The sequence below is a fragment of the Coffea arabica genome, chromosome 10e (assembly GCF_036785885.1).
Source record: "Coffea arabica cultivar ET-39 chromosome 10e, Coffea Arabica ET-39 HiFi, whole genome shotgun sequence".
Taxonomy (NCBI): domain Eukaryota; kingdom Viridiplantae; phylum Streptophyta; class Magnoliopsida; order Gentianales; family Rubiaceae; genus Coffea; species Coffea arabica.
The window spans coordinates 12,150,596-12,162,693 of NC_092328.1; the positions used below are offsets into that span (position 1 = coordinate 12,150,596).

The following is a 12,098-nucleotide window of genomic DNA, read 5'->3' on the forward strand; positions in this document are numbered from 1 at the left end:
CATTTTTATATTCATTGGGTTTAGATTTTATCCCACCAACCTCGGCAGGCTTGGGTTTTATCCCACTGACTGTTTTTATTTTCGTTGAGCTTGGCTTTTATCCCACCAACCTCGGCAGGCTCGAGTTTTATCCCACTGACCGTTTTATTTTATTGGGCTCGGGTCTTATCCTACCAATTTGTTATTTCCTGACAATCAAATTTAATTTCTTGTTGGCGAATCTCAGCGACCGCCGTGCACTCTTCTAACTCCCTTCTTGGAGTGTAACTGCATCTCTCCGTACATCTTTTTCTAGTTATGACAATTTACTTCTTTTGACTGTTTTAATTAACAATTGTGTTTTTTCATTCATTTTGTGTTTCATGTTTAGAAGTTCTGAGAGCTCAGACTTCTTATACTTTGCAAAGATCATATATGGTCAATGCACTTGTTTCATTTGTGGTTCACTGGTATTCGAACTACGTTTGACCTGATTCCCATGGTGGGATACGTAGGCAACTCTATACGAGTTCGGTCACGTCTTTTGCAACCTTATTGCATCATTTTTTATCCAATAATTTTAACCAAATGTTGGCTTGTTATTTCAGCCCCGATGCAGTTAGAAGAAACATGTAAGTAATTTGGTGTCTACGTCTTTGTCTTGAATTTCTTCGAAATTTTAGACAAAGAGGGGCAAGTTGTAGACATCAAATTTTTGTCAAATTTTAATGTTTTTTTGAATTTTTTTCTATTTAACGAGCTATTTATTTTCTTGCAATTTACTATGCATTTTTCTTATATTTGCAGGTTTGTTTTAAAAAAAATAAAAAATAAAAAAATAAACAACAGAAAAAAAATTAGTTTTTGTATTTTTTTTTAAAAAAAAGGAAGTCATCATGAGCCATCATGAGCCTTCATGATGACTCATGATGGCCATCACCTCTTTGACCAAAGCACACGAGAGAAAGGAAGGAAGCAACGGAAAGAAAAAAGAGGCAACGGATCCAAGAGAAAAAATTGCAAAGAAGGGCTCCTAAGATTGCCTTTAAGACCTCTCTCTCGGCCTTTTCTTTCTGGACTCTCGATAGACAAGCAAAAAGGAAGCAAGAAAAAAAAAGACTCCACCCTTGCTCCAGCATATACCAAGCTCTCAGCTCTCTCCCTAAAAAGAGGAGACAAGACACAGAACAAAAAAAAAAAAAAAAAAGGTCTCCCTTTCGGCTTTCCTTGAGCTTTCAACGGACAGAAAAAGCCAGACAAAAGAAATTTTGGGTGCCCGAGGCTCCTGACTCTCCATTTTTCTTCGGCTACCAACACATTCTCTCCTTCATTAAGGTACTTATTTATTTTTTATTTTTTTTTTCTTTTTCCAGCTTTCCTTTCCTCAATTAATCAGATTAAATTCATGCTGCCGTTTATTTATCCCTTGCTTTCGTTTGTTGTTGTTACTACTGATATTGTTGAAGTTTTGGGGTAAAGCCATGAATAAACATTAAGAAAAAGATGATTTCTGTGAATGCATGTTAGATGTTTGTAAAAATGCAAAAAATGGAAAACGAATTAAAAGCTGAATATTGTGCATGTTTTTCTTGTCAAAATAGATAACCGTTTGATAGTGTAGGTCTGAAAATATTGGAATTATCTAAAAATTTTGGAGTTTTTGAGCTTTAAAGGCATTGAAGTAGTTTTCTTCGTTTAGGGGCTGCTTTTGCTTTAATTTAGCCATTTTATGTTGTTTTCTTGTCAAATTAAAATCATAATTATATTATAGAAGTTGTAAGAGTCTGTAGTATAATTTTTATGATTTTTGGTGAAAGATAAGGTGATTTGAAAAATAAAAACCGCGGCTGTTTTTTGGCATTTTGGCCACATTCAGGTCATCTTTTGTAAAAATTAACTCCAGAAATGGAATCTACGCGAAAAATGAAGTGAGGGGGTGTATTTTAGCAATTTTTGGCGACCGGAAAATTCGCCGGTGGCCAGCGGCGGCACCGTCGGCAGCTACCATGGCCACCAGCTGAAGAAGGCTTCCGAAGAAGAAGAGAAAGAAATGGTTGTGAAGTGGAGGAAGAAGGAAGAAAAGAAAAAAAGGAAAGAAAAGAAAGAAAAATGATAGGTTGGGCTAATTTTTATTTATTTTGTGGGCTTGTTTCTTATTTTCGGTTGGGCTAGAAGGTCAAACCCAAGTTTTATTTTGGTTGGATTTGAGTGATAAAAGACGGGTTGGCCTGTGTGTTTTGGCTTGGACTTTTGGCTGGGCTTAGGTAGTATCTGGCCCAAGCGCCTGTTGGGTTAGGAAAACCAGAAATGAATATGCTCTTTCGTCCCTGTACTTTTACTTTATTGTATTGTGACCCTAAATACTTTAAATTTCTTTCAATTAGGTCCTTAATTAATTACAAATAGGTCCTTAAACTTTATTTTCCTTTAATTTGGACCCCTAATTTTTGTAGTAATTATAATTTAACCCTGAAACTTTATTAATCTTTGTAATTAGGTCCCTGATAGATTTGATTTCTTAAATAGAAGTTGCTTTTCTTCTTAGATTATTAATTATATTCCATTTGAATGATTTAATTGATTGATTTCATATTTATTTTCATTTTTTATGATTTATTTGTTAATTAAATTGGTGCCTTAATGATTCTGTTAATTTTGGAGTTAAATAGGGCAAATCCCATTCCTCATTAGCTACTACGTCAAGGGAGGTTTCTTCTTGTGTCATTTTAAATTCTCCTATGTGCTCCTATGTGATTTTATGTGTGTAATTGCATGTTTTTGAATGTTTTTATTTTATTTTATTTAGTTATTCATTTTATTTGTTTTTTTAATTTTGTATATTTATTTTAATTTAATTTTTTATTATTTGAGAGGCATTTAAATGCCAAATTGTAATCGTTAGATTATTATTTTATTTTTCGCCCTTTTAGATTGTAGTTAGGACCCCCGAATATAATAGTTAGGTTTCTATTTACTTTTATTTATTTGTGTGCTTGCATGCTTGTGTGATTACGTGTTTACTCGCTCCTTTAGGATATTTGCATCTAGATATTATGCTCACGTGTTATGTGCTACGTGCTCTTATATGTTTATTTGTTTTAATTTATGTATTATTTATTTTACTATATATTATTAATGCATGGCGTCACCACACTAGTCCAACGCTAGTTGTAGTTTCTCCCTCCGTATGCTTGCTAGTTCAACGCTAGTAAGGTTCTTTAGAAATGGGTTAGTCCAACGCTAGACCCTTATATTGTTCATGTATTAGATTCATTTGTGTGATATTCATTACATTTTCATGCATATTTTTATTCTAGGATCTTTTCTCATTTGCATGATATTTTCTATTATATTATCCTCTATCCCCTACCCTCTACATGTGTTAATCATATCATTTAGAATTGCATTTCATTTAAGAAATTGTGGAATAAGTTAGTTCATTTGCTTGTTCATATTAGGAGAATTATTCTTTAAATATGGATATGGGTGATTATAACTATTTAGTTTAAATACCCCATTAATCTTTGTATAAGAAAATTATGTCACGAGTTTTCGCCTCCCGTACCCATTATGTTGCATTCCCTATTCTTTGATCACTTATATCTATGTATACAATTTAATTTTCTTTTCTTTTTCATTAAATTTCATCATTCGTATATTCGTGACCCCTTCAAGGAATTATTTTTGACATTCGCAATTAATACGATTGGTATCAATTAAACCCTTGAATGGACATTTTGTCCCTCTCGATATTTTTATTTGCATCCATGTAGGAAACATCCAAATGTGATAAATTTAAGGGTTAGATTAAGAAAATTTTGACTAAACCACGCAACTAGCTTAGACTAGGTTGAAAGGGTGCCTTAGATTTGAGATAATCAAACCTTTGCATTCCCTTTTTTCAACTGACTCCCGAACTCATTTTCTCTGTTTTCAAAGACCTGGAGTTGTCGAAAAGAGTTTTATTTTATTTTATTTAAAAATATTTTTGGGTGACTTGGTACACCAAAACTCAATACCAAGTGGCGACTCCTATTTTTTCTTAAAAACACTTTTTAGACTAAATTTTGGACCCAAACTGTCGCATTCTTTAAAGTCCCATTTTAGGTCCTTTTTCACTTATTTTTGAATAAAATCACATTTTTATAAACACCACCTCTTATTTTCTCATCGCGAAAAATGGGATGCGACAAACATCTCCTAGGCCTAAACCTAGAGTTGAACCATCTCATGAGTCATTTTGAGAAGTATATCAACGTCTATTATGCCAAAAACAAATGGAATCAAATAAATGCCATCAAAGTGAGTCTTCTAAGGAGGAAGTAATTGAATCCATTCCTAACGAAGGAGTATCTCATTCCATTGGACCATTTGTTGAGGAGGTTGACAAAGAGTTGAAGCCGAGCAACGAACAAGCGCTTGAAAATCTTGGAGTTACATCGACATTAGAGTCTAGTCATGAACTCGTTGGGAAAGTTTGTGAGAAAATTGTTGTAACCCATGAGAGTGAGAATAGTGTTGTAGAGCTTGAATATGAGGTAACAACCGAGGGCATTAAGCTAGAAAACAAGATGGGAGAATCTGATGAGAGGATGAAAATAGCTCTTATGTGTTCGGCCAAGGGAATAAGCAAAGCTAGGAAACATGGCTTGTTTACTAACTTATTTGCTCCTAATTTCCTTCCTTTTTCTCAGGTTAAGCAAGGCCAAATGGAGATAACCATACAATGTTCTATCCCAAAGTCGCTTGTACAATTTACTGGGTTCCATGGAGTTTGTCTTCTAGGAGTTAAATCAATATGGTATCCTTTCATGGAATTGGTTAAGTTCAAATCTGTTAGTACCTTCGGTGAGTCAATCTATGTTCATCATGACGGGAAGACTCCAAATTCTAGTTCTAGTTTTTTAACTATGGTTCATTCATCATCTTTACCTTGTTTTGAGCATGTTTCTAGTCATAATTTTTGCTTTTCTTTTGCCAATTTTCAAGGGAAGTTTGATGAGCCAGCTATGAATAATCTAGTGGAATTTGATGCCTATGTTTTTGCACCTTGTCTTTGTGACAAAGTGTAGCTGAATTTTGTGATCATTCAAGTCGTTTCTAAGGGTTTATTTGCAGTTGAAATTCATGAGTTTTCGTGTTTGTTTCAGCCTATTGAATCTCATTTTTAGGAATATACATTCCATCGCTATGAAGATCCCTATCTAATGGGTGCTAATGGTAAGTATTCAGGTGGTTTTATATCTAAGCTTGCTGATAAAAAATTTTCTTGTGTAGGTTCTTCCTTGGTAGCTAATTTTGAGCCAAGGAGTATGCTGTCAATTAGATCATGCTTCGCGTTGTTGCTCGTATGGATTTTGCAGTTATCTGAGAGACACATTGCTTGGATCTTTTTCGTGAAGATTGACATTGTGTTGTCTCTTTCTTCCCATACCTTCGATTTGAGACAAATCACCTTCAAAAGGAGGAGAATGATAAAGGGCTCAAGGTTGTGCAAACTCCACATGCTCAAGTTGTTCAAGTTCCAAGTGGTCCGATCATGAGGTCTCGTGCAAGAAAGCTTAGAGATTCATTACAAGCACTTGTTTGTTCTATTAAAGATTGCATTGGTGAAGATATGCGAACCATCGAAGACTTTCAACTTAAAGAGTTTCTATGTGTTACTTTGCTCCAGTTTGTTGTCTCAAATGAAGAGTAGTTTAGTTAGTTATTTTTTTTACTTAGTTGAGTCATTTGAGCAAGGGTTTAAATGTCAATTCCGTTGATGATTTTAGTCATTTATTTAGAGCTCAAATTCAGCCAGAATTTGTCTTCTTTTAGCCGAATTAATTAGTCATTAGTTTAGTGAATTAGTGAATCCAATTCACATTAGGGTTTATAGTCATGTATGGCAATAAATAGCCTATTTTTTTCCAAGGGTGAATGAGAATTTTCCAGAATTATTGTGAGCTTTATTCACTTTCTCGTCCAAGAGAACCTTTCTTGAATATTTGAGAGTTCCGTGAGAGTATTCAATTCGAACTTATCAATCGAGTAATCGCCCTTGGTTGTTGCGTTCTTCTACAAACAACATTGGTTCACTAAGTTATTAAGTTGTGGGTTAAGAATTTTTCCTAGTTCATAGCTTCGTGGCTTTAGAAGGGTCAAAAGTTTCCGCAATCCAACTTGATTCTTCGTTTAGGTCCAGGGCTTTGTGGGATACGAGTTCATGCCATTCGTTGTGGGTTCGTGCCAATTTTCTTCCTATAATATTGCCAAATTGACTAAAAGTGGAAAAATATCATCCAAATATAGCACAAAATAGTCACTTATCAACTTCCATACACTTAAAATCATTGCTTGTCTTCAAACAATTAAACACACAATCAATTACAATGATTCAAGAGGTGAAACACTATATGCACTTTTTCAAATTTAGTTCCTCATGACTTGACAAACACTCATTATACAATCATTCAAATTACACTAAATACTCATAATATCAAGTAAAGGAAGGATAATTAGCCTCTAATTTTAACAAGTTAAACTTAACCTCTCATCCTAACCTAATTTCACAAGTAAGCAAATCACATAGCCAATTCATGGCTATCATTCTCCTTCAATCATCTTTTTCTTAAATTTCACAACTAAGAGGGATTATTCATAAATTTTTTTACTCAAATAGTGAAAATGCCTTTTGATGTGAAGATCGATACTTTTAGGTGAAAATTTCCGGTTACTCAACATTTCACTTATTCAATTTGTTATGCATACTCTTAATTCAAGCACTTTTTTACGTAAGTGTCAACATTTGTAGATGCCAACCCCAGGTTACTTGATACAAGAATCATTGGAGTAGAACAAAAACTCTTATTCTCTCTCTCTCTCTCTCTTAAGTAAAAGATAATAAATAGACATTCCCTCTTAGCAAATACATAAGAATAATCAAAGGAAGACTATAACTTTTATTGACTATATCAATTACTTACTTGTAAAATTAAATAGAAAGGAGAAATCTCATTAAACATGCAAAATTATAGGCATAATTCTCCCTACTTTACAGGATATACTTTCTAAAATGCAAAAATCTCAATTGCATAATAACCATTTCCAAGTCAAATGAGAATTAAATCTTCCAAAATACATATAAAGTTTCAACAAATAGGAGAATGGCAATACTTCCAGTTGGAACAATTTGGCCCGCTTTGTTTAAAACGAAATTGCAAGACTTGGAAGAATTTTTGGGTCATAGTGAAATTTTGAAAAGATTTTTAAAAAATTTTGACAGAGTTTCCCCTAGATGAAACTCCTGCCAACAAACCCAAATTTAAGTTCCACATGGCAAGTTTTTCAAATACAATTCGAACATTTCTAATGAATTTAAATCCATAAAATATCATCACATGGCATAAAATAGCAAGCCATTTATTCTCCTCCCCCACACTTAAATTTCACATTGTCCTCAATGTGAGAAAAAGTAATTAACTAAAGAGTAAGAGATAATATTCCTCTCATTAACTTGTGCTATCCAAGTGCAATACCTTGTGATGTTGTTCCAATCCCAATAAGTCTTCAGCACTATGACATAAGTGAAGAAAACTTGGATGAGTTCATACAAAAAGAATTAATAAAACACTAAAACCACTAAAAAGGAAAACTAGAGGCAATGATAAAGTAAATACGCAAATTTGAGAAAATGAATGGAGGTGATGGTGATGAGCACTCCCTCAAGTAGCCACTTGGTCAGGTGAGAAAGATAGAGTCAGTGGAGTCTTAATGCCAAGGGTAGCCTCAATGCGACGAGGACGCTCGGAGTTTCATTTATGCTCTTTTTCACTCTTCTTCACTTTGACCTCAATATAAAACAGCTTATCCATCATCTTTTGGAGAAAATATCGATTGTCTTGAGGTGACGAAGGAGGACGTGAAAAGAAGGGATCGGTTGAGACTGGTTGGGCAGTTGTCTCAACACTTTGACCTTCTTCAAGACATGCAATTTCAGCTTCTTCCTCTTGCCGAACATCACCTTGAGCATCTTCTTGAGTTGAAAGATCACCCATATTTTTTATTTTCAAAAGAAACTTGCAAAAATTCAATGTAAAGATATTCTTCTTCTTGAGACGTGTAGGAGTAGCATTAGAGAAATCAACTCCAGGCCTTTGAAATATCAAGGTTGAAAAGCAAGCATATGGGAAAACGTGTTTGACAGCGTTACTACGAACCACAGTCCACATGTAGTTGGTGATAATGCTTCCCATTGGAATACTTGGAGGTTGCCTAATCTATGCTCTATTTTGTTTAAGAAATAAATGTCACTTGTGCGCGCCTCATTAGTACCACTTGCTCTTGGAATTACATTGGAGGCAAGCAGGTAGATGAGAAGACGATGAGACTCTAGAAATGAGGAAGTTAACACGGAATATCGCCCACTTTTACGAGTGGCCTTGTACTCAACTCCCAAGCGTACAAGTGCCTCTAGCATGTTCCATGAGTCTAAATCATGAGGTTTAAATGCTTTCTTCAAATCAACCTTATATCCAAAGTCGGAAACTTGAAGAAAGATTTGCAAATAAGGTCTAAGGATTCGGACGCTGGTTCCTCATACTGTACTTGTAATTTCTTCTGTGTCAAAGTGAAAAGACTGCTTGCCCTTTACATTTGCATAAAATCCATGGACAAACTCTTCATAATAAAAGTTTAGGAGGTTAAAAAAAATTTTCCATCCCAATTTGGTAAAGTAGGCCTTGTGATGGTAAACTTACTCGGCATCAGAAGTGACATCCTTCTCCACCAATACCTTAGCTCCCCTACGAGAATTATACCAAGTTTTATTTTCAGCGGAGGTGAAGCGCGACTTATCATATGAAATTTTCTCCTCTTATTCCCCTTGTGTTTCTTCTTCTTCTACTTGTTGTTGAATCTCCTCTTCTAATAATGGTTCATCTTCAAGCACAAGTCATCTATTTGCTTTTCTTTTCATTCGTGGTGGTCTAGAAGTAGACATTGAAACTCCTCTTTTTCTCTTGGAAGGTGGAGATTTTACCCCAACTTTCTTAGAGTGAGCCATTGTACCTAAATAAAATTGTACCTAAATAAAATTACTGGTTAGTATCGATCAACACCATAAGTAAGTACCAAGTTTCACTATCGACAACAAATGCTCTTGTAATTTCCCAAATGACACATATGAATGCAATGAGAAATAATGTCCAAATAATTAGAGAAAATAAATAGGTGAACACACTACTCACTCACTTTTTAATGACCTAAGTAAGCATAATTAAATTCTAAATAGCAGTTAAAACATGAGATTTAGGCTTAAAAGGTCATCAATTTATTATTCACCAAAAATCCTAGAATAAACATGCAAAAATCAAGAGATAAGCAAATGAAGCCTAAATTTAGCATGTTAGTATCCTAGGGCAAATCACCTATCTTACAAAATTTTCTCCAATCTAATTAACTCAAGAAATTAGATAATAATTATCAAGTCACATTAACCCTCAAAATCAGCTAAAATTTGCTAAATTCACCAAATAATCACAAACCCATGAGTTGATCATCACCAATAATCATCAATAACCTCAACAAGTACAATGGAAAATACCAAACATCACAAAATTAAGAAATTCGAAATTGCCGAAAAATTAGAAAAAAAAAGTGAAAAATGGCAAAATTCAAAAGACAAAATTTGGTGAAATTTTTTTATCTCAAACTTGTTTGTTGATAATTATGGATGCAAATGGTGAAGAAACCCCCTAAAATCTCACTCCAATTCGGCCTCAAATAGAGAGTTCAAGAAATTGAAACCCTTATTCTTGTGATACTAGAATCTGAATTAAAACTTGTTTTTGAAGAAGTTCTTGTTATGAAATCTTCTCTAGAGGTGAGGGGAATGTTTTGGTGAAATTAATTGGAAGATTTGATGGTGAAAAGAGAGATTTAGTAAGTAGTGTGTGTTTTAGGTGTGAGTGCATGCGTGGGGTTGAAGAAGAAGGGAAGAAAAAAATGAGGAATTTGTGAATCCGGTCGCTTGCTAGTGATCCGCCAGAATTCCTTTCTTTTGCTAGTGATCTGCCAGAATCCAGTCACTTTCTAGCTGGATATCTGGCCAGATTTTTTGTCGGATACGAATTAGAGAGCCAAAAAAAATTTTCAGCCTCCCCTGTTAATCCGACCGGAAATCTAGCCGAATCTTGGCCTAATTTCTGGCCGGATTTACTGTAAAAATTTTCTTATTTCTGCAGTTTTTCCTCTAGTTTTTTATGTAGCCAAATTTTCGCACTCACCCGATTTTCAACTGTTTTCATGTTCCTAAAGAAAATCAACCTTTAACCTTAAAAATGCACTTTTCTCAATGAAATACACCAAGAAACTCAAGATCATGCATCACTATATCACAAACATGAATCACACTAAATGCACGAATTGAACATGATAACTCCCTTTTTGCCTCCTTATCAGCTTTTTTGCACTTGAAACAATTTGCATCAACCCTTGCCATTGCTACCTACAAAACAGACAAAAATATTAATCAAACCACTAAAACCTACTAAAAACAAGAAATCATTGGGTTGCCTCCCAACATGTGCTTCTTTATAGTCATTAGATTGAGTATATCATCTCATTTTTCAAGAAGGTTTTGTTAACGAATAATTCACCATTAAAGGATGTGGTGGATCAACAAATTGTGGCTCGATAGCAAAAGCCACATAATCAAATGATGTGAGAGATGAAAGAGGCTTACCTATCTCAAGTGATTCATAAAGATTACCTTGAATGTGTATTAATTGAGAATTAACCAAAGGAATGTCCATATAACTTTCTTGGGCAATTATGACCTTAGAACCTTTATTTGCAACACACTCCTCAAGAGGGGTTGTATATACATCATTCAAGTTTGTCTTTTGAGATTCAAACTTCATGCTAGGGTCATTTTTCATATCATTAGAAGAAATAACTTCACACAATGCATGTAATTGATCTTGAATTCTACCAAAGTGAGAAATTAATTCATCTAACATTTTCTCAATCCGACCAAAACGATCGGATGTTGCATTAGCTAACTTTTATATAGCTAAATCAAATTGATTAGAAGATTTTTCTATGGCTAGCTCCCAAGGTGGTTTAGAATCATTAGCTAATGTTTCACTTTCTAATTCCCAAGATAAAGATGCATTAGTTAACCTTTCTATTGCCAATTCTCAAGATGGCTCAGATGCATATTGGACAAATTCGGATTCGTAATCATACAAACATGAATAAGCACTATAATTACCTTGATTACCCCAACCATAAGCACAAGAATTACCCCAATTAGAACCATTTTGATCAAAACAAGGATTATAATGCCCCAATTCATCATAATAATCCACATTTTGTACTTGTCTACATGTATGAGTTGCATGATAATCTCCACACAATTCACAAATCACATGATAAGAATTGAAAACATTAATATTCCTCTTTTGCTCAAGCATATGTCTAATGGTGTTCAATTGAACTTTTAACATTATAAAATAAAGTTTAACATTTCAACCCCTTATGTCATTTTCGAATAACATACCTACGGTAATTTCTTGGTTACCTCTATTCATAGAGCTTTGCACGTGGTGATCATACTACTCTTCTTGAGTTCCTAAACATGCTTTCAAAGTAACTCAAAAACAAATTTAGTCAAGAAAAATAGGTGACTCAACACATACAAAAACACACAAATACAAACTCAACAAACATACAAGATACAACAAAAATAATAAGTAAAATGTCTAAACTAATAAAGTTACTCTTTACGCCGATATTGCCATAATCTTTCCCGGCAACATCGTCAAAAACTTGACAAGCACGGGGTATATATATAATAATTAACTCATTCTACAGTCAAGTTTTACATTTATAACATTCTAAATACCCCACACGCGATTTTTCACAAATATACGAGTCGAGAGCGAGTATGGGGTATTAAGGGTCGAACCCACAAGGAAAATTGTCAATTATCGGCACTACTAAAATTTCTCTATTATTTAAACGACTAACAAATTAAAAAAAAATAAAAATATGCTAAACTTACGCAGGAAAATAGAAAATAAAAGCTCTTAGGCTATGGTATTCTAACTACTGATGCAAGTGCTATTTTTGGA

The 12,098-nt window shown here is 34.1% G+C and overlaps 1 protein-coding gene across 1 annotated transcript; it reads left to right on the forward strand.

Annotated features, from left to right (window-relative positions):
• Positions 1-933: 933 nt before the first annotated feature.
• LOC140014974 (uncharacterized) lies at positions 934-5,933 on the forward strand. Its single transcript, XM_072066712.1, has 2 exons — positions 934-4,827; positions 5,257-5,933. The coding sequence occupies exons 1-2, from the start codon at positions 4,257-4,259 to the stop codon at positions 5,520-5,522; spliced, it is 837 nt and encodes a 278-aa protein (XP_071922813.1). The 5' UTR covers positions 934-4,256; the 3' UTR covers positions 5,523-5,933.
• The last annotated feature ends 6,165 nt before the right edge of the window (positions 5,934-12,098 follow it).